This window comes from Felis catus, chromosome D3 (genome assembly GCF_018350175.1).
Source record: "Felis catus isolate Fca126 chromosome D3, F.catus_Fca126_mat1.0, whole genome shotgun sequence".
Classification (NCBI taxonomy): Eukaryota; Metazoa; Chordata; class Mammalia; order Carnivora; family Felidae; genus Felis; species Felis catus.
This window is the reverse complement of record NC_058379.1, coordinates 7578235-7604278: the sequence shown is the minus strand read 5'-3', so window position 1 is coordinate 7604278 and position 26044 is coordinate 7578235. Positions and strand designations below refer to the sequence as shown.

The window sequence follows — 26044 nt, the reverse complement described above, 5'->3', positions numbered from 1 at the left end:
ACTACAGCATTTTGTTTTTTGTTGCAAGGGCTGACTTCATTATATCACCATCGTGTTTTCCTACCTCTCTTCTGAACTATAGCAAATCTTGTCTTTAGAAACCCATTTTATTACTCACTGTCTGTCTGATCCTAATCAGAATCAATTAACAAATAGCAATTGATTTTAATTTTATAGCAACAAGAATTTAAAGCATTTGTATTTTTTTTTCTGCATTTCCCTAAAAATGTGGTCAGGATAGATCATGTTGTCTCCACACATCCGGGGGGAACACAAAAGGCTTCAGCAGGGATTTGAACCCTTTGCAGGTTTAAAAGGGCATTCGTTGATCCTTATAATCATGCTGAGAAGTGGGTGTTAATATTCCCATTGTACAGAAGAAAAAACAAAGGCTCAGAGCAGGTTAACTGACTTGCCTGAGCCTGCACATGAAGCCAGGTCTTGAATCCAGGTCCCCTGACTTGAAAGTATTGAGTAGGTTTGGGGCACCTGCGTGGCTTGGTCGGTTAAGAGTCCGACTTCGGCTCAGGTCATGATCTCACGGTCCGTGAGTTCAAGCCCCGCGTCGGGCTCTGTGCTGACCACTCAGAGCCTGGAGCCTGCTTCCGATTCTGTGTCTCCCTCTCTCTCTGCCCCTCCCCTGTTCATGCTCTGTCTCTCTCTGTCTCAAAAATAAACGTTAAAAAAAAAAATTAAAAAAAAAAAAAAAGAAAAAGTATTGAGTAGGTTGGTTTTGTCCTATCCTGTCCCCCCCCCGAACACCTTTATTTGTTTTCAGTGCCCTCTGTGCCTCCCCAAGTGTCCCACATGCCTGCCTTCCCCACACCACTCTGCTTCCTCCGTTCCTGACATTTTCATCATTTACCTGACCAAATGTCCTCCTTTCTTGGACTTCTCTGACTTTCCACTCGTTAACCCGATGAACAGTTCCATGTTACCCTTTTCAATGGACATATATTTTAATAAGGACCCTCTTTAATCAATACCTAGGTCAAAAACATCACAACGGATTTTCCCATAGCCCATTGTGCCAGGGATCCAAGCCATGTGGGTGCAGCTGGAAAAAGTTGCTCTCTAGAAGGCCAGGAATACACACGAAACCAGCCAGCACCACTCTGCGGAGCTCAGTTGAGTGTGTGAGACTGCGCACAGTGGTAATGGCACAGGGAGAAGGGAGAGCTGGTGTCTGCAGAGTCAGGAAGAGGCAAAAGTGGGCAGAGGGGCTGAGAAATGGGGACAATGCCAGGCAGGTCAGAGTGAGCTGGCTGGGAAAGGCCTTGACCATTCATTCATTCATTCATTCATTCATTTCACAGATACCTCTCATAACATCTGTTGCAGATTCTGGGTCTGTAGTCATGAACAAAACAGATCCAGTCCCCCCCACCTCGTGGAGCTTATAGTCTCGTAAATACGTAACTATGAATTATAACAAGCACTCCAAAGGAAATGTGGGAATGCTATAGGGGAGAGGTCAAGAGTGAGAGCCGGACCTCAGATTGGGTTGCCTGGGAATGCAGACATGCCCTTCATGCCGAGATCTGACTGATGAAAATGAATCAACCAGGGACAGGTTGGGGAGGAGCATTCTAGACTGTTTGCAGGCCTGTGCGTGGGGCCCAGAAAGGAGGCCAGTATGGCTGGTGCAGAGTGAGCGAGGGAAGATGAAGAAGGGTGGAAAGAGGCTATTTCCTGGCAGGGAGCACTACCGTTTTTTCTGTGTTTCCAGAAGATTCCTGAGTTACTGGGAAAGGATTATAGGGGACTGGGAATGAAAGCAGATAGACCAGCGAGGAACCTTTTGCTCCAGAGCTGCTCAGTGACCTGATGTGGACACTGTTTTAGGGCGATGAGGCCGGCAGGGAGCTTCCAGGGGACTAGGCAGAACCCCAACATTTATTCTCAACCTGGGTTCAGAGTGGGGGACATGCCTATACCTGTAGGACACCCCTGTTCTTGTGGGCAGTGGGGCTTATCCAGGTGTTTCGAGGGGGAGCAAATTTGAACACCGCTGGCTATGGAGAAATGCCAGGGAAAGCCAGTGGGCATGGAATTTTCAGCCAGATGAACCTGGAAGGGGAGCTCCGTTCTCTCTGGGGCCCCAGTCACTCCTACCAGTGCCAAGCCTGGGCCGTGTCCTTGAGGTTTCAAAACACTTTCTCTCCATTTCTGCAGGGCCACCCCAATGTGATCTCCTGCCTCTGCATCAGTGAAGATAGGCGGTGGATTGCCACGGCCGACAAAGGGCCCAACTGCCTGATAATTATATGGGACTCCTTCACAGGGTAGGCTTGGTGCCACCATGCTTTCTCCTACTTAGTGTCCTGTGTCTGCCACTGTGGGCAGGACGGACGAGCAATCCGGCCTGGGCGTGCAGAAACCAGTGATGGGATGCAGGGTGAGGGGCTAGGGGACCTGGGGGAGGCTGGCCATCTTGTTGCCTTGAGTGACATTACCTTGGTGAATTTCCCGTTTACGATTCTTGGCTCCCGAGGCCCAGAAACTTGGTTTGGCGGTGTCCCAGAGTAGACGGGGCGGAGGGAGGTTAACTCACACAAACCCAGCTTGGAGGCCCAGAGAAGTGAAGTGACTTTCCCCACCTGCAAAAGGAAGAGGCTAATCATACCTGCTGTTTTAGTTTTCTTGGGATGCTCTAAGAAATTACCACACACTGAGGGGCCTAAAATAACAGCAAGTTACTCCCTCACAGTTCATGAGGCTGGAAGTCTGAAACCAGGGTGCCTGCAAGGGCGGTCCCTTCTGGGCCTCCGAAGGAGAATCTGTTCCAGGCCTCTCTCCCGGCTGCTGGTGGTGGCTGGCAGCCCTTGGCAGTCCTTGGCTGGTAGACTGATCCCTCTAGTCTCTGCCTCTGTCTTCACATGGCATTTTCCCCGGTGTATCTCTTTGTGTCTTCTCTTCTGTGAGTTCAGCAGTCATTGAATTTAGGGCTCATCCTAATCCAGTAGGACTTCATCTTAACAAACTACCCCTGCTAAGACCCTATCCCACATAACGCTCACATTCTGAGGTTCTGGGTGGACATGACTTTTGTGTGTGGTTTTTTTTTTTTAATTATTATTATTTTTTTTAACGTTTATTTATTTTTGAGACAGAGAGAGACAGAGCATGAACAGGGGAGGGTCAGAGAGAGGGAGACACAGAATCGGAAACAGGCTCCAGGCTCCGAGCTGTCAGCACAGAGCCCGACGCGGGGCTCGAACTCACGGACCGCGAGATCATGACCTGAGCCGAAGTCGGCCGCCCAACCGACTGAGCCACCCAGGCGCCCCTGGACATGACTTTTGAAGGGGTCCCTTCAACCCACTACACTTACCTTACAGGACTGTCATAGAGACCAGTAGAGCACGGTACCTGGCCCACGACGGATGCTTATATGTGAGTTTTCTTTCTTAATTCCTGGTCCTAGAGGCAGAGAGCAGTGTGGGATTGGTTGACAAGATTGTAAGGCTCTGGTTGGGAGTGGACGAGTCCAGTTGGGCTAGATTAGGAGGAAGGTGTGTTTAATGCTCTGGAGTGTTCTGGAAAGTTATATTGGATCTTCTAAGACACAGGTCCCCAGGTGACTGGTGACCTGGATAGGGCCATGTTACCTAACCCTGGTCCTCATCTTACTGGACATCTCAGTGGCATTTGACACTCTTCATTTCCTTGGCTTCTCTGATACCACGTCCTCTGGTTCTCATCCGACTTACTGCCTCTTCCTTCTCAGACTCTTCTGAGTCTCACTTCCTCTGGCCTCTCCTTGGCCACGGCCTGAGGATGCTTTGGTATTGTTCCCCAACCAGGAAGCAGCAGACCTGGGACTTGAAACCACACTGTCTTCATCTCAATGCCACCTCAATATTGGGGCACCTGGGTGGCTCCGTCAGATAAGCGTCTGACTTCGGCTCATGTCACGATCTCAGGATTCGTGAGTTCGAGCCTCGCGTCGGGCTGTCTGCTCTCAACGCAGAGCCCACTTCAGATCCTCTGTCCCCCTCTCTCTCTGAACTTCCCCCACCACCTCTCTCTCTCAAAAATGAATAAGCATTAAAAAATAACCACCTCAATACTTCCTGTTTTCACTGATGAGGAAGCTGCCGGAGAACATTCCACCTGGATGTCCCATGGGTATCTCCTGCTAAAATGTCCCCAAGCCCTGTTGTATCTCTTCCCCGGGTGCCCCTGCCCACCCTCTCTGGCCCGGCCGGCCTCCTTCTCTCCAGCTTCACTCTGCAGTCCAGCCTCCGGGACACTGATTTTGTCTTATTGTAGTAAAAATACATAACATAACATTGACCATCTTAATGATTTTTAAATGTATAATTCAGTGACATTAATTGCATTCACAGTGTTATGCACCCATCACCACCATTTCCAGAACATTTTCATCACCCCCCGCAAACAGAAACTCTGTGCCAGTGAGCTCCCCCTTCTCCCTCCCAACAGCCCCTGATCTGCTTCCTGTCTCCATAGATTTGCCTGTTGCTAGTTCGTGTCAGTGGACTTGTCCGTGGCTTTTTGCATCTGCCTTCTCTCTCTCAGCATGTTTCCAAAGTTCTGCCGTGTGGTAGCTTGACCCAATGCTTCCTTTCTTTTTCTAGCTGCTCAAGATTCTGTTGCATGGATATACCAGTTTTGCTTATTTGTTCACCTGTTGATTTTTAAAAATCACTTTATTTATATTTTTTAGATGTTTATTTATTTATTTTTTAGAGAGAGAGAGAGCAGGGGAGGGGCAGAAGGAGAAAGAGCAAGAGAATCTCAAGCAGGCTCCACACTGTCAGCACAGAGCCCAATGCGAGGCTGGAGCTCGTGGACCATGAGGTCATGACCTGAGCCGAAATCAAGAGTCGGACACAGCCAGTGACTGAGCTACCCTGGCACTCTTAAAAATCATTTTATTAAAAAAACATTTTTTTAATGTTTATTTATTTTTGAGAGAGAGAGACAGAGACAGAGCATGAGTGGAGGAGGAGTGGAGTGGAGGAGAGAGAGGGAGACACAGAATCTGAAGCAGGCTCCAGGCTCTGAGCTGTCAGCACACAGCCCGATGCGGGGCTCAAACTCACGAACAACGAGATCATGATCTGAGCTGAAGTCAGACACCCAACTGAGCCACCCAGGCACCCCCCTAAAAATCATTTTAATTGAAAGCTAACATCTCCTTTGGCTACATCTCCAATCTTAGTCCTCTTCTTAGAGGTAGTCAGTTTGGTGTGTTTCCTTCCAGAACATTTGCCGTTGTCTTAAATACACATATACGGATATCATCATGTATCATCATGTGGTTTTTCTTCACAGCATTTTTTTTCCTTTTTTCCTTTTTTTATTTTATTTATTTATTTTTAATTTTTTTTAATGTTTATTTATTTTTGAGACAGAGAGAGACACAGCATGAGCAGGGAAGGGGCAGAGAGAGAGGGAGACACAGAATCTGAAACAGGCTCCAGCCTCTGAGCTGTCAGCACAGAGCCCGACGTGGGGCTCGAACTCACGAGCTGTGAGATCATGGCCTGAGCTGAAGTCGGACACTTAACCGACTGAGCCACCCAGGCACCCCTTTTTTTTTTCCTTTTTAAAAAAAAGTTTGTTTGTTTATTTATTTTGAGAGAGAGAGAGCAAACACAAGTGGGGGAGGGGCAGAAAATGAGGAGACAGAATCCCAAGCAGGCTCTGCGCTGTCAGCACAGAGTCTGACACGGGGCTTGAACTCATGAACCGCAAGATCATGACCGAGCCAAAGTCAAGAGTCAGATGCTTAACCCACTGAGCCTCCCAGGCACCTCCTCCTTTTTTTTTTTTTTTTAAAGAGAGAGCATGGGCTGGGGAGAATGGCAGAGGGGGAGGGAGAGAGAGAGAGAGAGAGAGAGAAAAAGAGAGAGAGAGAGAGAGAGAGAGAGTCTTAAGCAGGCTCTAAGCTCAGTATGGAGCCTGATGTGGGGCTCAATCCCACGACCCTGGGGTCATATCCGAGCCAAAATCAAGAGTCGGATGCTCAACCAACTGAGCCACCCAGGTGCCCCGTCTCCATAGCATTTTGAGTGTGATCTTTTCCCAAACACAGAATCTGATTGTGTTTCTCACCTGCTTAAAACCATTCAGAGGCCCGCCATTGCCGGCCCAGCCTGTGTCACAGGGAATACGCACCTTGATTCATAGCCATGGGAACAGGTCCCCCAGAAAGTGAAATTCCCCATCTATATGACTGGTTGTCATCTGTGGCTGTCACATACTTTCAGCTGCAAGTACTGGGACATCTGCCTTAACACACGAGGGAGCGTTATTATAACCCGTGAGAGAGAGTCCGCAGGTAGGAGGGGGCCCCTCGTGTGTGTCTCTTCTCTGAAGCCGTTGCTCACGGCTCCCCTTCCCCAGGCACCGCTGGCCCCTTAGACAGTGTCTATTCTTCGCTTCTCTCTTGCTTGTAAAGCTGTCTCCCCCACCAGACTGGGGGCGGCTCTGGCAGCGATATTTTTTCCCAGTTACAAAGTAAAGTGCGTCTGTGCTTAGCAATTCAGTATGTCGATATGAGTTTATGATATAGGAAATGATGACTTTGGGGCCCAGAAAAGATTATTTGGTTTTAGAGTTAATGTTCACTTTATTAAAGTTATAAACTAAAAACCACAGTTTTTCCTTAAGCCTTTTGCTCAACTTATAAATCTTACTCCTTTTATAAATCTAGCACATTTTTGCAATTGCCTTTAAGGGGGTTTTGATTAATGTTTGGCCCCACTCACAAATTTGATTATTAACTCCTTTTAAGCATTTTTAAACTGCACTTAGAAATTGAATATATTTGGTTTTATCTTTAAGTTCTTTAGTAGTCTGACTAAAAAATAAACCCTTCACCCGTACTTAAGTAATTCTTATAAGTCTAGTAAATTAGACATAACTATGGCAAATTTTAAGTTCTCATAAGTAGTCTAATATTGTTTATAAACCCAGTGCAATTTGAATTTGAAATCGTAAGTCTAAATCAACTACAGACCTTAAATTAGAATCACAAATCTAATCCATCAGAGACTCTGAGATGTTAAGTTCTCCTAAACATCACCCATTCCTAAACAAAATGACCAAACTCTCTTACCACCGATACGTTTGTGGTACAGGCCCAACCGACATCATTGTCCCTAGGTTGAATTCTGAATATCCACAGGGACAAGACGCTTTTCCCCACTACGGGCATCGCCGTGCCATTTGTAGTAATAACAGGACTGCCTCCCAAGTGAATTTGGGGGGTACTTCCCAGGGTGAGGAAATCTTCTTGAGTGACAGGGAACCGGCCAGGTCCTCAGCCGGGGCAGACACTTGGTCCCAGCCAGTTGGGTGACAAGGGCTCTATAATGAAAAACAATGGGGAACCATCAGTCCCTGTCCCTACTGCCTGCTCTTCACCTCTAGGGCAAGTCAGGGACCCGCCCCCCCCCCCCCCCCACTGCCCCTCACTTACATCACTCCCATCCTTGCTTCTGCTATCTCCTGCATTTCTTTGGCTCTCTCTCATATTTAAGTATCTAATTAAATTCCGCTTGTGACAGGCCTTTGCCTACTGCCTACACTTCTGCGGTCTTGCCAGTGACACAGTGCAGAAGTGAGTGAGGAAAAACAGACGAAGTCCCTCGTCACCCAAACACACCTTCAGAGTCACCCATGTGTAGTTGGGAGTCCATTCCTCCAGACTTTTCTGTGCACATAAATGCACACACACTCTCCCTCCCTCACTTAGGATGATGCTCTGTATGCTGTTTCACAATTTGCTTTTTTTTTTTTTTTTTTTGCAAAATCTGGACACCTTCCCACATCTACCTCATTCTTTTTAAAAGTAGCATAGTTTTTCATTATGCGGTTATGTCATAATATACTTTTTAATTTATTTTATTTTTGTATTTTATTTATTTACTTATTTTGAAAGAGAGAGAGAGAGCGAGCGAGCACGAGCAGGGGAAGGGCTCGTGCCCTTATGAGAGAAGCAGAGAGAGAGAATCCCAAGCAGGCTCCACATTGTCAGTGCAGAGCCTGATACGGGGCTCCAGCTCACGTACAGTGAGATCATGACCGGAGCCAAAATCAAGAGTCAGAAGCTTAACCGACTGAGTCACCCAGGCGCCCCCTGCCCCACCTGTCATAATATTTTTAAACAATTTCTACATACATGGATATTGGTGGTGTTTCCAGATTTTTTTTTTTTTTTTTTGCCATTAAAGCCATGCCACAGTGAACATGAGTGTATATTTACCTTTGCTATTATTTTTCTGGGAAAAAGCCATAGCAGGGAAATTGTTGGGTCTAGTGCATATACATTTAAAATTTTGATAGATGCAGTGAAACTGCCATCCCAAAAGCTTGCTGATTTACATTCCCACTTAGGTAGGAGGACACGCGTTTTCCTGGGAGCCTGGGATTGTCACAGACATCTTTCCCCATATTTTCATCCTTTGTGCCTGGCACAGAATCAGTGCTCAATAACTTCATGAAAACAGCAAATAGCACATTTACGTGATGATGAGTTAGTTTTATTTCTTCATTTTCTTTACTTGAGGTAAAATTCACATAATGTAAAATTAGCCATTTTATTTTGTTATTTTTTATTATTTTATTTTAGAGAGAGAATGCACATGTAGGGGGGAGGGGCAGAGAGAGAGAGAGAGAGGGAGAGGGAGAGAATCTTGAGCAGGCTCCATGCTCAGCTCGGAGCCCGATACGGGGCTTAATCCCACAACCCTAGGATCATGACTTGAGCCAAAATCAAGAGTTGAATGCTCAACTGAGTCACTTAGGCACACCTAAAATTAACCATTTTAAATTTTTTTTTTTTTAACGTTTATTTATTTTGAGACAGAGACAGACAGAGCATGAACGGGGGAGGATCATAGAGAGAGGGAGACACAGAATCTGAAATAGGCTCCAGGCTCTGAGCCATCAGCCCAGAGCCCGACGCGGGGCTCGAACTCACGGACTGCGAGATCGTGACCTGGCTGAAGTCGGACGCTTAACCGACTGAGCCACCCAGGTGCCCCTAAAATTAACCATTTTAAAGTGCAAATCCAGGGGCGCCTGGGTGGCACAGTCAGTTAAGCGTCCGACTTCAGCTCAGGTCATGATCTCACAGCTTATGAGTTTGAGCCCCGCGTCAGGCTCTGTGCTGACAGCTCAGAGCCTGGAGCCTGCTTCGGATTCTGTGTCTCCCTCTCTCTCTGCCCCTCCTTTGCTCACTCTCTCTCTCTGTCTCTCTCTCTCTCTCAAAAATAAACAAACATTAAAAAAAATTTTAAGTGTGCAATCCACTGGCACTTAGCACATTTACAGTGTTGTGCTACCACCACCTGTATCTGGCTCCAAAATATTTCCATCCCCCAACAAAGGGAAGCCCGTTCCCCCCTCCCCACGCCCCAGCAGCCACCGATCTGCTTTCTGTCCCTATGGATTTTCTAATTGTGGACATTTCGTACTAATGGACTCATACAATATATGGTCTTTGTGACCGGCTTCTCACACGTCGCAGGATGCTTTTGGGGCTCACTCATGGTACACTTGCGTCAGTGCACCAGGCCTTTTTAGGGCCGAGTCACCGTCCATTGTATGCCTGGACCACATTTCGTTTCTCCATAGCTGTTATGCTTTTGAAATGAGTCCGTCTGGGAAGCAAGGCAGACCTCAGTAAATGCTCGTTCCCCGGTCCTGTTTTGCAGCATTCCTGTGCACACGATATTTGACAGCTGCCCGGAAGGCAACGGCATCGGGGCCATAGCCATCACCGGGGACGCCAAGTACCTGGCAACCATCTCAGATGCTGAAATCCAGGTACAAGGCCCTTCGGGTCGGCCTTGGAGGGCTGGCTGGCCTGTCGTGCGTCCCGGTGGGCAGCTCTGCTCAGGCCACACGCCGTGTGTGATGCTCTCGTGACCGGACTCCGTGGCCCCTTGTCAGGGGCTCTCTGCCTGTGGCTCGGCTCACAGTGCCGTCCTCAGTTCACCGAAGTTACAGGGTTACCACGGCAGGTGTGGAGTACTTCAGCAGCCTTCAGGACCTTTCTCATTCTCTTCTATCTGCTGTTACAGAAAGTTTGCATCTGGAGGTGGACGTTAGCGGTGGAAACGCCAGCGTGTACTCTTGACCTTCCCAAAGAGTATGGGTTTCAGGTGAGCTCAATTGAAGTCTGTAAAGCTCTGCCCGCAGCGACGCTGAGCCCAGGTCAAAACCTACTTTCTGTTTTACTAGTTTTGTTACGGTGCGGCGCTAGAGGTCGTAAAGAAACAAAACAAAACACTTTCATCTCCATGATCTCGTTTTATTTTTGAGGCTAGTGGCGGTATTTTTCTGAGCACTTGTTACGTGCCAGATTCTGCCAAGTTCTTTACATACAATCCATGCAAACGTGCTGGGTCGGAGTTGTTACTTTAGTAACGCCTGTGGAATGCTACTATTGTTAGATAATTTGTCTGAAGTCACCAGCTAGCAGCCGTTCTTACTCTAGAGGCATGCTCTTAGCTGCTCTTCATATCCGGGAGTTGTTATTAATCTCGGTTTGCTTGAAGTTCTCGGTTTGCTTGAAGTGACTTGCCAAGGGCACCCACAAAGTTTACCCTGCTGTGCTGCATTGTCTTACTCACGTTGCATCCTTCATTCATTGCACGCTTGCTGAGGGCCTACTATGCACCAGACACCGTGCAAGCCGCTTACCTGGCTTGCAGGACCTGGAACCCAGTCAGAGGGTCTGGGTGACTAGGCTCAGCCAGGCACACACCATACCGCAGCCTTATGTCCATTTCTCTCCTTCTGCCCATCCCCCCAACTTTCCTCCGCTTCCCTGGAAAAAACTTCCTTTTTTTTTTAAATTTATTTTTTATTTTTTTATTTTTAAAAATTTACATCCAAATTAGTTAGCATATAGCATATAGTGCAACAATGATTTCAGGAGTAGGTTCCTTAACGCCCCTTCCCCATTCAGCCCATCCCCCCTCCCACACCCCTTCCAGCAACCCTGTTTGTTCTCCATAGTTACGAGCCTCTTCTGGTTTTAACCCCTCCCTGTTTTTATATTATTTTTGTTTCCCTTCCCTTATGTGAAAAAACTTCCTTACATGTTTTCTAAGCTGAGCTGATAGGGTAGCTGCCACCCCTATGTGGGTTTCTCAATTGGGGCAAAAAATGCCTCTGAGATTTTGATAGAGACTGCAAGGAATCTGTAGATCGCTTTGGGTAGTTACTGTTCTCAGAACAATCCACGAGATGTGTTTCCATTTACTTACGTCTTCTTGAATTTCCTTCAGCAGTGTTTTATAGTTTACAGTGTACAAATCTTTCACCTCAATTTATTCCAAAGTATTTTTATGCTATTTAAGTGGGTCCATTTTCTTTTTCTTAAAAAAAAATTTTTTTTAATGTTTATTTATTTTTGAGAAGTAGAGCGTGAGCAGGGGAGGGGCAGAGAGAGAGTGAGACACAGAACCCGAAGCAGGCTCGAGGCTCTGAGCTGTCGGCACAGAGCCTGATGTGGGGTTTGAACCCACGAACCGTGAGATTGTGACCAGAGCTGAAGTTGGATGCTCAGCTGACTGAGCCCCCGCCGGGAGCCCCCGTGGATCCATTTATTTTCTTAATCTCCTTCTCGGATTCCTCATTGCTAGTCCTGTGTATAGAAACTCAGCTTATTTTGTGTCCTGAAACTTTGCTGAATACATGCGGCTACTTAAGTTTAAGTCAAATGAAATGAAAGAAAACTACAAATTCATTTCCTCAGTGTCACTACATTCCAAGGACTCATTAGCCACATGTGGCTAGTGGCCGCCGCTTTCGACGGCGCAGATTATCGAATGTCTCCATCTTAAGGTAAAGTGCTACCGGACAGCATTGCAGATAGCCCTAGGCCTGGATGGACTCCCCCGACAGCCTGCTCTGCGTCCCGACTGAGCAGGCTGGACGTGGCTGGAGAGAACCACCCAACTAAGCCGATTCCTTTTACTTGGCATCGAGTCACAAATGTGGAGGGAGCTCTCAGCACTGCCTGGCCATTCTAGTAGGCTGTCTTTTTGGTTTCTAGAGACAACAGTCTCACATCGTCTCCTCCTTCCTCTTCGGTCCTTTCTCTTTACTCTCAGCTGATGGTTTCTCTCATTTTTCATTGAGAAACTGAGAGCCATTGGATACAAACACTGGCCTGCTCTCACCCCCAGGCCTACAACCTGCCTTCAACCTACCACCTTCTCTTATCCCTCTCTCTGCTTGAGAGCCGGGTGCACTGGATCCCTCCCCACTCACGCGGCCCTCGCCTGCAGTGATCAGCTCTCCCTCTGCTGGGTGATTACCCCCTCCACAAACACACAGGCTTCAGTGTCACTCTTCTTTGGAGAAGAAGCCGCCTCTGACGGTTCATGTCCCTCCAGCTCTCGCCCGCTGCGCCTCTTTCACAGTAAAACGTCTGAGAATGACTGTCCGCACTTGCTTTCTTCCTTCATCTTTTTTGTGCCCCAAACATTTGGTCTCTTTATGTTTTCATTGCTAAATAAGGTGTCCGTGTAAAATGTGTACATTTTAAGGACGAGAACGAAATGTACCTGTGTGCTCACTGATGGGTCAAGTAAGAGGACATCATCCAAACCCTGAGTCCCTTTGTCCCCCTTCCCCAATCTCATCTCCAGCCTTGCTTCCCAACTTAACCAGTGTCCCAGGTTTTGTGTTACACATTCCCTTGCTTGCCTTTACGCTTTTCCCCAGCAATGTACGTAGCCCTCCGTACTATCCTATTTTGTTTCACCTGTTTTAATCTGTACATATTTGGAGTCATAACTGCTTCATTCTCTCCGCCTTGTTTCTGAGATTCATCCATGGTGATTATTGAGCTGTAATTCATCAGTTCTCTCTGCTGTGTAGTTTCTCCTCGTTTGAGTACAATACAGCTCATTTATCGTACAGTCGATGAAGATTTTGGTGTTTTTCATCTGTCTTCCTCCCACCCACGGATCTACCGAAACTGTCCTTATCACAGTCGCTGGTACTTCCAAGTCAGATGAGCACTATTAAGTCCTCAGGTGCATCCCTGCCTGTGGGCATTTCCGGCTCTCTCACTGGCCTTCTTTCTCAGGCTCTTCTGTGGGCTCTTCCTCGTTCACTGCCCACCTCCTACGTGTTGGCGGTCATCAGGGTTTAGTTGTGGGAGCTCCTCCTCTCCTCTTGCTACACCTTCTTCCTGGCTGTTCTCATCCATTGCCATGGCTTTTAAGTACTGCGTACCCCCCAGGTACATCCCGAAATCCTGCCTCCCTTCTCTGTTTCTACAGCCATCACATCCACCTGCACGACTACAACATCCTCCCTTCTGATCTGGGTTCGGTTTTGACGCACTCCTACCAGCCTTCCTGTGGCAGCCAGAGCAGGCAGTTTTTGTTTTTCTTTTCTTTTCTTTTCTTTTCTTTTCTTTTCTTTTCTTTTCTTTTCTTTTCTTTTCTTTTCTTTACCATTTACTTGTTTTTGAGAGACAGAGACAGAGCACGAGCGGGGAAGGGGCAGAGAGAGGGAGATACAGAATCTGAAGCAGGCTCCGGGCTCTGAGCTGTCAGCACAGAACCTGATGAGGGGCTTGAACTCACCAACCCTGAGATCATGACCTGAGCCAAAGCCGGACACTTAGCCCACTGAGCCATCCAGGCGCCCCCAGAGCAGTAGTTCTTAAGCCAAACAAATTATATCCCTCTCTTAAAATCTTTCAGTGACTTCCCATTGGCATGGGAATAAACTTAAACTCCCCCTCCACCTGTCTCCCAACATCTATCCTCCTGTTTAATAATGTTTGATTAGTTTCCATACCCTAGAATTGTACAGGAATGGACTCTTTGTGGAGGACTCTGGCTTCTTTCACTCAATTTAATTTTTGAGATTCATCCATGTTGTTACATGTTTATTCCTTTATATTATTCTTTGTGTCCTTTATTGAGTTAATGCTGGATGGTAGTCGTGTATTGAGTGGATATGACACAATTTGTTTATCTATTCACTGTTGAAAGACACTTGCATTGTTTTCTATCTCTGGCTGTTGAAAACAAAGCTGCATGAACTTTCATGCACGAGTCTTTGTAGGGATATATGCTGCCGTTTCTTCTGGTAATTATCTTTGTTTTTGAAGGTTGTTCTCCCTAACTATAGGATTTTAGGTTGGTAGTTATCTTCTTTCAACACTTTCAGGATATTATTCCACTGTCTTCAGACTTACACCATTTCTGTTGAGAAGTCAGCTATCAATCTTATTGTTCCTTCTTTTGAAAGTTACATGTCTTTCCTTCCCCTCCTGCCCCACTCTGGATGCTTTTTTGATTTTCTGTTAGTTTTCAACAGTTGGCTTTTTTTTTGTTTTTTGTCATTTTTAAAAAATATATTAAAAAATTTTTTAATGTTTATTTTTAAGAGAGAGAGAAAGAGAGTGTGTGAGTGAGGGGGGAAGGGCAGACAGAGAGGGAGACAGAATCTAAAGCAGGCTCCAGGCTCTGAGCTGTCAGCACAGAGCCCAACATGGGGCTTGAACTCACGGACTGCAAGATCGTGACCTCAGCCGAAGTCGGACGCTCAACCGACTGAGCCACCCGCTCAGGTGCCCCTAAGATGTGTTTCTGGAACCTGTTTTCCAGGGCTACAGGCTGCAGCCCAGGTTGCAGCCAGCCCCTCCCCACTCCACATACATACCCTGGCAGGACATGTGCCTAAGTCTCCCAGGGGATTTCTGCCGTGTTGTTGCTGTTTGATTTAGTTCCTGCATTTCATGGTTTCCTTGCGTCCATAGTTGCTGCAGGGCTCTTTGGGAAGAGAGCCAGGCAACCCGTGCTATTCGCTGCCTTGGCAGGAATCAGAAACTCCTTCCAGTATTTGGCATTCATTCCAAGTTACCTTGTGGCCTTGTCAAATTTAGAAATGTGTATGCAGCAGTTTTTGTCCAAAAGGACACAGAGTAAAGGTTATTAGTGAATATTGTTCGACTTTTGCTCGTTCCAATTTACAGATGATGAGTTATAATAAATAAGACTAAATGAGAAAGGGAATACATTTGAGACCATTAATTTTAACACTCGATGTTTAGATTATATTCCTGTTGTTTACAAAATGCCATGTCTTTTCTGTTGTATATTCCTATCCAGCTATTTATTATAATTAAAATATTATTTAATTTTAACAGTTTAGCCAGAGAGAAACAGAAAATTTATTGTAATGTAATATATTTCCATACTTTATATTTCAGAACTACCTTATTTTTAATCCAACAAATAATAAAGAATTGGTGAGCAATAGTAAAACACAGGCAATATATTATTTGTGGGTAAGTAGAAATATTTTTGTTTGTCTTAAATATGGGGACAAGTATGTGTTCATTCTCTGAGTACAGATATATTGGTAATGTAACAATATAGTATCTACTTAGGAAGCAATAAATATGTATTGAAATGTTTTTTATGTAATTACAGTTTTTATTTTAGCCCCATGGAAATTAGTGTATTAAGTCAGAAGCAGATAATTTAAATTTAATTTAATTAATTAAAAAAAATTTTTTTTAATGTTTATTCATCTTTGAGAGACAGAGACAGAGCATGAGCGGAGAAGGGGCAGAGAGAGGGAGACACAGAATCCGAAACAGGCTCCAGGCTCTGAGCTGTCAGCACAGAGCCTGACGTGGGGCTCGAACCCATGAACTGCGAGATCATGACCTGAGCCAAAGTCGGACGCCCAACCGACTGAGCCACCCAGGCACCCCTCATTTAATTTTTTAAAGTAATGTGTCAAATATTTATTTAAACGTACTTAACAGGTTTAAAATGCAGGGTTTTTCAAGACCTTGGTTTTTATAGATAGGAATTAGCAAACAGATCAGCAATATGTATACTGATACAGGGTGGAATCATGAGATTAAAAAAAACATCGAAAGTTAAATATAAACTTACCACAGGACTCAGGAATTCCTAAATGCAAGAGAATGTAAAACAGGCAAGCCAACAAATACTCACATACAGATGTTCATAGGGCAGCATTATTTGCAATAACCAAGAGGTAGAAGCAAGCCAACTGTCCATCAGCTCATGAATGCAGACACAATGTGGCAAATCCATACAATGGAATATGATTCAGCGATAAAAAAAGAACGAGGCACTGACACCTGCTGCAATGTGGGTGAATCTCGAAAGCATGGTGATGGTGCTAAATGAAGGAAGCCAGACACAGCAAACCACATGCTGTATGATTGCACTGATATGAAATGTCCAGACCAGGAGAATCCAGGGGACAAAGTGCAGAATGGTGGTTGTTGGGGGCTCCGGGAGCCGCACGTGGGACTGCTTCATGGAGAGGGGGCTTTCTTTCGGGGTGATAAAAGTGTTCTGGGACTAGGAGAGGTGATGGCTGCACAGCATTATTAATATACTAAATGTCACTGGATTACACACTTTAAAATGGTAAATGGTTAATTTTATGTTATGTGGGTTTTACCTCAGTTAAAAATGCAAAGCGAAAACACTGATTGAATGAATCACTGATTTTTCAGTGGTAGTCATTACTTCCAGTATTTATTGTAGCTTTAATGCCTTACAAATGTAGAATTCAGATTTGCATTCATTCCCATTTAAAGTCACAACCATTTGTGGCATTTTTTTTTTTTTTATGTATTTGCTTTTTTTTCAGAATGTTTTCAGATGTTCCTGGAGGCAGCAGGCTCCCTTATCTATAGAGATTGCAAAGCTCTGGGCCTGTTTAGATGCATTTGTTTTGATTTTGTGGTTATATTCTTCTTTTGGAAACCAGGTCTTTTTTTTTAGTAGTGATTATTTTTTCTGTACTTAACAGTGTGAAGAGAGAGATATACTTGCTCACAGTGCCCCACATTTAACAGAAAAAGTGAGTATGCCTGTTCCACTTTTATATGTCAGAGTTTGTGCAGAGTAAATATGTATGTGTGAGCTTAGTCGCTTTGGGCTACTCTTGGTGTCTTGATATTAAACCACTGGGAAATCATTTGAATTTTTTACTTGGGTCCTTCACCATATTGAATTGCCAGCTGAAAATAATGGACTTTTGTTCAAAATAAAATATTATGGAAATGATAGTTGACTACCCTGAGAAAATATCCAAAAGAGCGATAGATTTACTAATGTGAGTGTGTGTGTGTGTGTGTGTGTGTGTGTGTGTGTGTGTGTGAGAGAGACACAGAATGGAAATTAATTTGGAGTGATATAATAGTTGAACATGAGTGGATCCTTTTTAAGCCACTCAGTTTTCAGAGCAATAAAACCTGATGTGGGGTATTGGGAGGTTTAAGAACCAGGGGGAAGGCAGTGCAGCAGGGGTTGGAGGAAACTGTTTGTCTTGCCTGCTCACCTCCAGCTGTCCCGTCCAAGGTGGAACTGGGGTCCTGTCTCCTACAGCATTTTCTGCATTTGACACCCATGTCACCTGCCCCCGGCGAGCATCTTATGATGTTTCTTCTTTCATTCTTCACTCTTGTTATGATTTATAGGAACTTATTTTTTAAGAGGGCATGCCAAAAGAAAATATGAGATGGATGAATACAAGGAGAGAATATTCTGTCTGCAAGCTCTTTTTCATAAATCAAAGTTTTCGCAAAATAAAGTCAGTTCTCATTGTTCGTGGCAGTTACGTTGGATCAAGTCTCTGCAGACCTCAGATAGTGAATACGAAGTCATTGCTCCTAGGTGAAATACACGATTAGGTTCCTGCTGGCTTCTGGTCATTAACATTTTCGTCAACAGATAGATGCATAACCTCGTTTTATGTATGTTTTTGTTTAAAGACACCATATTTAATATGTAATGTTGATTCATTAACTTTGACTCACAACCAACAACTCTGGAACATATGCCTGAATGAAGTTTATCTAACTCAGGTCTGTCCCCTGGAAGGCACATCGTAGCCTTCCTGCACTCAGGAATGCTACACAGCATTTCAGTATCTTGTTTGAGGCCAGTTTAAGTACTGAAATCGCCAACAAAAAGCACCTCATAACTGCAAACAACATGGCACTAAACAGACCACGAAAAGGACACTTGTTTACAATTTGAGAGCTGAAGTAAGGCAGAGCGCATCCTTGCTTGACCTCAGCTACGAACGTGCGCCTAGGGAGAGTCCAGTTTTTTTGCCTCTCTGCACATGTGCACGTCCGCAAATGATCATTGAAAGTCCCACAAGGATTGATTTGGGTTATAAATAAATTTCAGCGAGGAGGTGAATTTGCAGATACAGAAGCCACAATGAGGATTGTCTGTAGTTTGAAATGATGAAAATGCCTTGTATTGAATCAGAGCTGCTCTTAGAAAGAACTTGACGCCCTTGCTTAACCAGCTATTGTTTTCCTGACCCTCTTGTGTTCAGGGCAATAGAGGTAAACCGTAGAGTCTTGTCTGTGTAGTTGGGAGAACCGGGCAGCAGACATGCTGTCTTGCATGACAAAGTGTGGAGTTTCTTTGATTTACTCATTTGTTAAATATTCACTGTGGGGCTCCACTCACTGCTCTGGGTTCTTTCTATACCTCATCTCTAAGATGTTGCCTAAGAGAGATGGCCTAGTGCCTTATTTTTTGTAGCACACATTTCATAAGGAGTCAGGGGCATTTCTGTACTGTATGGTACTTAATTTCTACTGATGGGAAAAAAGGCTATAATTATGAGACTGGGATAATTACTTTATGATATCTTACAACTGGAGCATGCTCACGACAGACATTAGTCTCTTTATCAGTCTCTGAAACCCCTTACTCTGAAAGTAAGAGAAGTTGAACAGGTATAAACAAGTGATTAACCACTCTTTGATTTGATTTAAGCAAACAGTTTAATTAGCACAGTACATAACCCTTCACTTGGCTCTGAGCAAACCTTCAGAGGCTCAGAACTGCCTGCACCCCGGCAATCCACGAGGGAGAGATTTGTTAGTGATTGTTTTGCTTAAATTTTATCTTTTTCCTACTGTATTTCAGTGTAATATTATAAAATGTCATATTGATAAATGTTTTGTTTTATATTTATTACCAACGGTAACTTGTAATCTGTCTTTTGAAATGCAGACGTTCAACAAGCTCGTGGGAAAATTAACCCAGTCAGTCTTTCATTTGAATTTAACACAAATACTCTCAGCAACAATGGAAGGGAAGCTGGTTGTCTGGGACATATACCGCCCCCCATCGTCCGCCTCCGCCTCTCTGGACTTTCCTCATATCAAACCTTGTAAATTGGTTCATTTGCAGAAAGAGGGCATCACTGTGCTTACTACAGTTGATAGGTAATTAACTTAATTAAAAAGTAGCTATCAAGGATTACAAAAGTATTTTAAAACCCTTTTGGATGTATACATGTATTTTGTATATGCATAGAATATTTCTGGGGAAATTCGTTATTAACTGGGAATGTTTGTTGCCTCTGAGGAAAAGAATGGAGAAGTAGGATCAGGGTGGGGGTTAGATTCACCTCTTTTTATAGTCTCATTTGTACTAATTGGTTTGCTTTTATTATTTTTTTTTTAATCATGGGCATATATTACTTTTAAAAATCCCTTTGTGTTGGTGAAACAAAAAGTAACTTGTTTTTTCTTCCACACTAATTAGACTTTATTTTGCACCCTAAATTTTACATACCTTAATTTTAAGAAAATAACGTGAATAACTATGTTGGGGTTTTTTTCTGATTACAAAGTAACACTTACCAGGCTCCCTGAGTGCCTCAGTTGGTTGAGCCACTCAGGGACCCTGATTTTGACTCAGGTCATGATCTCACGGTCTGTGAATTCAAGTCCCGTGTATGGCTCTCTCTTGTCAACACAGAGTCTGCTTCAGATCCTCTGTCTCCCTCTTTCTGCCCCTTCCCCACTGGTTCTCTTCCCCCCACCCCTCTCAGAATGAATAAATAAATAGATAGATAAATAAATAAATAAATAAATAAATAAATAAATAACACTTACCCATTATGAAAAGATGAAATACAACAGACCTTTATGAAGTTCACTGACTTGAGAGGTTGTGGGGGCTCAGAGAGGATCATTAAAAGCCTTAGTCTCAGATAGAAAGGGGTTCACATTCTAGGTGCATCTGTTCCCTGCTGAGGGACCCTGGGCAAGGGACTTTGCTGAGCCTCCATTTTTCCATCTGTAAAATGGGCATAACAATACTATCTCTCTCAGAGTGATTTTATGGGGATTTTGTGAGACAAGGCATGTAAAACTTGTAACACATCGTCTGGCACAAGGGAGCCCTAGGTGAAAAAGTTAGTATGCTAGAGAAGTTCCCAAAAGTGATGGAGAAAATTGCCAAATGACAAGGACCATGACCATATAATTGGAGCCACTGTGCCATCTGCTTTCCAAAAGCCCTGCTTTCATTTTCATTTCTTTTAATAAAGGGAGCAGTGAGGGTCTGGCATGGCTTTTCAAAGAGAAATGTGAATTGCCGTCTTCACGTAGTGGTGTGGAGAAGACAGTGATGGAATTGCTGCTGCTGATGAACCAACCTTTAATTACTTGGGGGTTAGGGCCAGTGAAGACCAGCCCTCTGTTCCCCTCTCTCCGTGTTAAATAAAACCCAGACGGGACCAGGGAGCCCATGAAGGGAAAGGTCTTGAAAATACTTGGCTTGTTTTGCCTTTTCTGTCCAGCAGAGGGCAGTGAAAGGTGTTCTAACCAATTACTCTGCCCACCTGCCTCGCTTATTAATCAGAAACCTCATTTAATCACTTTGCATATATGAGAGGAAATTCATCCCCCGCCCCCCCCCCCACAATTAAAATTACGTTAGAGGCTTTTTTTAAAAAAAGCCCATTTGGAATGGGTCTGAGGACTGGAAATAAAAGCCATCTTGTCACGCGGCATTGCCTTTGGCTGTGATGACTGGACAGGGTTTTACGATGGCTCTGACAACAGTGCCTTCTTGTAAAGCAGCTTGTGTCCTATTGCCAGGCTGGGTGATATCGGAGGGCTGGTAGACGGTTTCACAGCAGAGAATGTAAATCACTGCCCATTGCCACTGCACATGGCTGATCTGGGAAGGCAGGGAGAGCAAAGCAAGAGCACAGATTTTGCATTAGGTACACCTGCATAGTCTAGCCACAGGGCCTGATAGGGTTGCCTTGTATAAGTATGTCCCGTACATTATTTGGGACACACTTAAGCTAGAAGATTACTCATTGTTTAACTGAAATTCAAATTTAATTGGACAACCTCCATTTCTATTTGCTAAATCTGGCAAACCCAGGCCTTGAGCAAATTTCTCAACTTCTCTGAGCCTGAGTTTCCTAGATGTAAAGTGGAATAACAGTAAAATCAGCCTTGGATGGTAGTATGAAGTCCAGTTTTGACAATTCCCAGAGTCTAGAGCCTGACATATGATTAGCTGTTCAATAGATATCCGGTCCTTACTACAGTTAGCTAACAAACTCACGTTTTTCTCCATTTCAGCTATATTGTCACAGGTGATATTAGAGGTAACATTAAGTTCTACGATCGCACCCTGTCCATTGTTAACTGGTACAGCCACTTCAAACTGAGCTCCATAAGGACCCTGTCCTTTTCAAAGACCCCAGCAGCTCCGCCTACCGAAAAATCAAACTATCCTCCAGACTGCACTTTAAAAGGTGACCTTTTTATCGTAAGGTAAGTTGTTAATGAATCTAGTCATTTGAGTGGCCAAAAAAATGATTGATGTCTTAGAGTTGGCATGCGGTGGAATGTTCACCCTGTTCCTAGCATATGTGATAGAACAGGATCGCTCAGTCCTTTGCAGGGCTCGAAGATAGATCTCCAAGGCTGATCATCATCCCTATTTAATCATTTTTTTAAATGAGGCATTATTTTCGTATTAAGACTCTTCAGCGACTGGAAGCTGGAAAGGGCTTATCCCTGAGTTCTAATCTCTGTTGTGTTTGGAGTCCCTCGCTGTAGCTTGGTGTCTCTTCTCCGGGCCGAGTTTGCCCTAGCGCTGCGGTTAAAGGCATTTGATAATTAATAGCCATAACATTTCGAGACTGAATTATGTGCGAGTCTGCTTAATTACCCTTGCCGTATTTGCAGGCACATCTGTATGTGTGCACCAAACTCCATATTTGCATACACAAATGAATATTTGCATGTGCAGATTAGCTAATTGTACAACTGACTGTCCATCTGCATACTTAATGACTCAATTTACATGTAGAAATGTGGGCTTTTTCACTTGCAAATGGAAGCTGTTGGGTATTGGTAGTATATTTTTGGAGATGGTGGGTTAATAATGTCACTAAATTACAGACGACAGAGGCGTTTCATGTGCAATTAGAAGCAGAATAGCTGGCGTGCCCCGTTCCCTGCAAACGCTGATAGTGTCTGGTCTCTCCCTGGCAAACAGGAATCTTATCATCGGAACATCTGACGCTACAGTGTACCACTTAACGACAGACGGGACCAAACTTGAGAAGTTATTCGTGGAGCCCAAGGATGCCATTTGTGCCATCTCCTGCCACCCGTATCAACCCCTCCTCGCCATTGGGAGTCTCTGTGGGATGATCAAAGTGTGGGATTATGAAAAGAAAAAATACCTTTTCAGCAGGGTCTTTGAGAAGGGGCTCGGCATCCAGAGTCTAACCTATAACCCTGAAGGTATTTTCATTTCATCAGCCTGTCTTAGTCTCCAAATCAGAAACAGACCCAAATGGCTGCAGCCCTTGGCTGTAACGGCTCCAGGAAGTTCACCTTGACCGCACTCCCCCCAGCAGGCCAGAGGACGCACCTTGTCCCTCTGGACCCTGCAGCGTTCGGTGCCTAGTAGTCTCTGAGCACTCATCCCAGAGACTCCTGCTTTTCCGTCTATTTCTCCATCCAGGGTCCTTGTCCGTCATGTTCATTGCTGTCTCCTCAGCACCTAGAACAAGGCCTGGCCCGGATCTAGGTTTCTTCAATGAATGGAGTCCTTTTCCAGCATTGTTCTCTGGCCTGTGATTTCAGGAGTCCTTCTTGGAGCCGGCTTCACCGAAGGGACAGTTTACATCCTCGATGCAATGTCCTTAGAAAACCAAATCCCGGAGCCTTTCAAATATTCCAGAACCAGCGTGACTCACGTCAGCTTCTCGCATGACTCCCAGTACATGGCAACTGCTGTAAGTGTTTCCACTGTGTGCCATCCAGTGGTCCAGCAGCCTTGCTTACGACCAAAAGGGAGAGAGGACTGGGGGGTGGGGCGGGGATCGCTGGCGAGTGACTGCTGATGGGTTCGGGGTTCTTTGAGGGGTCATGTAAATGCTCTAAAATTGTGGCATGGGGCAGAGCTCTGTGAGTACACTAAAAACCATGGAGTTGCACACTTTAAAGGTGTGAATTGTGTGGAGTGTGAACTTGTATCTCCACAAAGCCGCTGTAAAGGGGGTGGGGGAGACTCTCGCTCGAAAACGGACCGGGCCTCAGGACCTGCGGACTGGGATTTGGCCATCCTGACAGCTCATTTTGGTGTGTTGGTTTCTGGACCCCTTTCTCGGCATCCATCCTTTCATCTTTCTCTTTGATTTTTGACAAGATGACATTCTCATTCATCTCAAAGCACAGTCTTCCCTGGTGTTTTGGATTCTGTTCCTTCCCTCTGTGAATAGGGCTCTTAAGCTCAGTAAAGATTTTCCGAGACCTTTAACCTCTCCCTTCCTGCCAGCTCTCCTGGTCTGCAATGCGCAAGTCTTGCCTTGATGTGGGGTGAGGAGTAAGAGCCACCACGTCCCCGATGCTCTCCCACCCCTGCCTCTGTGCCCGGCCCCTCCTCTGGTCCTGCCTGTAGGGGCCCAAAGCTGAGCCTCCGCACCCCTGCAGCACCTGACTTTGGCGCCCCCTTCCCTCAGGCTGCTCTCACACACTCTCCTACCCAGTTCACTCTCAGCCGTGATACTATTTAGAACTTACGTGTTTTAAGTTTTGTGTAGCTGGATACAGAGAAGGGAGGACAAAGGCAAAAGAGTCAGGGTTTCATTTTTCCACACAGAAAGAGGTGGAGACCAGAAAGAAGGGTAAGGCCACAGTGTCAGTGTCTCTCTCCCCCGACAATTACCTTCGTGGGTTATCTACTGTTAACCTTAATATGTTCCTCTGTAAAATGGGTATTGTTGTTTTTTTTTTTAATTTAACGTTTATTCATTTTTGAGAGATAGAGAGGGACAGAGCATGAGTAGGGAAGGGGCAGAGAGAGGGAGACACAGAATCTGAAGCAGGCTCCAAGCTCCGAGCCGTCAGCACAGAGCCCGACACGGGGCTTGAACTCACGAACTGAGAGATCATGACCTGAGCTGAAGTTGGACGCTCAACTGACTGAGCCACCCAGGCACCCCAAATGGGTGTTACTTTATTACTTGCTCTGATAGACTAAAATTTATTTTTGGATAAAATAGTCTTCTTTATTATTCTTTGTGTTGTTTTAGAGATACAGCACAGACAAGAGGGGGGTGGGCAGAGGGAGAGAGAAAGAGAGAATCTCAAGCAGGTTCCATGCTGTCATCACAGAGCCTGACATAGGGCTTGATCTCACAACCCTAGGATCATGACCTGAGCTCACATCAAGAGTTGAATGCTCAACCGACTGAGCCACCCGGGTGCCTCTTGGATAAAATATTCTAACGGCAACATTAGTATGAAACACATGATGATGATTTTCAAGTTACAAAACCTAGCAAGGAATGACTTGTACTCTTTTGCTCCTATTCAGGATGTACGTTTTACCGTGTCTGTTTATGTGGTGGTAGTCAGAAATGGACACAGGGTCTGGGAATATCTGGCAAGACTTCGTTCTCATCGCAAAAGCATTTGCAGTCTCCTGTTTGGGGTTCATCTGGACAGCAATGAGCCGAGACTGCTGAGCCTCGGGAAAGACAGGCTCTTGGTAAGCCGTTCAGTGTCCGTTTATCTCACCACTGGGACTGTGTGTATTTCATTCTTGTTGTGTCCCTGGCATCTGGTATAGCGCTGGGCCCACAGTGCATGTTGGAGAAAATGAGTGTACAGCATAACATAGTAGCATAAACATCTCTGGGTCGATGCTTGGTCTCAAGGATGTGCAAAAGCAATGCTCCTTCAGTAGAAGCTGTGTTTGAAAGGTTGAATCTGGATCCTGTCCCAGGCTAGCGACCTGTGGCCCCACCCTCTCCCGCGATGCTGGACAGAGGCCGCAGCAGCTCCCAGGCAGCCACGCGGTTGGGAGGGTCAACGGGTGGTACACGGACAGCCACGTGCACCCACACGGCTGTTACATTTGTCGCTTTTAGTACAGGATTCAGAAAATTACATGCAATAGTCAATACCTCATTATAAAACAGGCTTTGTGGTGGATGACTGTGCCCAACTGGAGGCTCATGTCCGTGTTCTGAGCACGTCTAAGGCGGGCCAGGCTAGGCTGCGGTGTTCCCTAGGGTAGGTGTGTTAAATGCATTTTTGACTTACGATAGGTTTATTGGGATGTAACCCCATCGTGAGTCAAAGAAGTTCTGTTTCTATCCATCTTAACTTCCTTCCTCGCTCCCTCCCTTTCCTCCATCCCTTTGTCTCCTTTATTATGGCCACCCATCCATTCATTCATCCTGGCCTGGCCACCAAAATCTACCTATGGGTGAAATTCAGCAAGCTGCTAATTTATCATGGTCAAGTGCTGAGATTTAGATATGAATTAGTTCCCACCCTCAAAGAGTTCCCAAGATAATGTTAAGGGAGACAGTATAACATAACTGTGAGAGTTCAGGTTTTGGAGTCAGTTGGAACCTAAATTTGAATTCTCACCCTACCAGTTCTTAGCTGTGTGACCTTGGGCAAGCCACTGAACCACTCTGAACAGGTTTTCTAATCTGTAAAATGGGCACAATGGTACGACTTGACAGGGGAGTCATGAGTGTTAAATGGCAACATGTTTTTAAGGTGCTTAGCTCACTGTCTTTGCTCATAAGGAATGCTCCATAATGGCAGCTTATTAGGAGCAAGGGTCTAAGCAAGTCTTCTCTTAAGAGGCCCAACGTTGTTTCCCCCAGAATAAGACTGTGGGTGGACTTCATTTGGCTCAGTCCTCATGTGTGAACA

The 26044-nt window shown here is 45.1% G+C and overlaps 1 protein-coding gene across 6 annotated transcripts in view; it reads left to right on the top strand.

The window, feature by feature from the left end:
* CFAP251 (cilia and flagella associated protein 251) overlaps positions 1–26044 on the top strand; it is a 73339-nt gene that overhangs the window by 7907 nt on the left and 39388 nt on the right. For all 6 annotated transcript variants that reach the window (XM_045041430.1, XM_045041429.1, XM_045041428.1 and 3 more), the window contains 10 exons: positions 2176–2285; positions 9696–9807; positions 10065–10145; positions 15230–15307; positions 16822–16872; positions 19053–19267; positions 21431–21625; positions 22356–22606; positions 22952–23103; positions 24687–24860. In XM_045041430.1, coding sequence (XP_044897365.1) covers positions 2176–2285; positions 9696–9807; positions 10065–10145; positions 15230–15307; positions 16822–16872; positions 19053–19267; positions 21431–21625; positions 22356–22606; positions 22952–23103; positions 24687–24860 — 1419 coding nt within the window. The remainder of the gene's footprint in view (positions 1–2175; positions 2286–9695; positions 9808–10064; positions 10146–15229; positions 15308–16821; positions 16873–19052; positions 19268–21430; positions 21626–22355; positions 22607–22951; positions 23104–24686; positions 24861–26044) is intronic.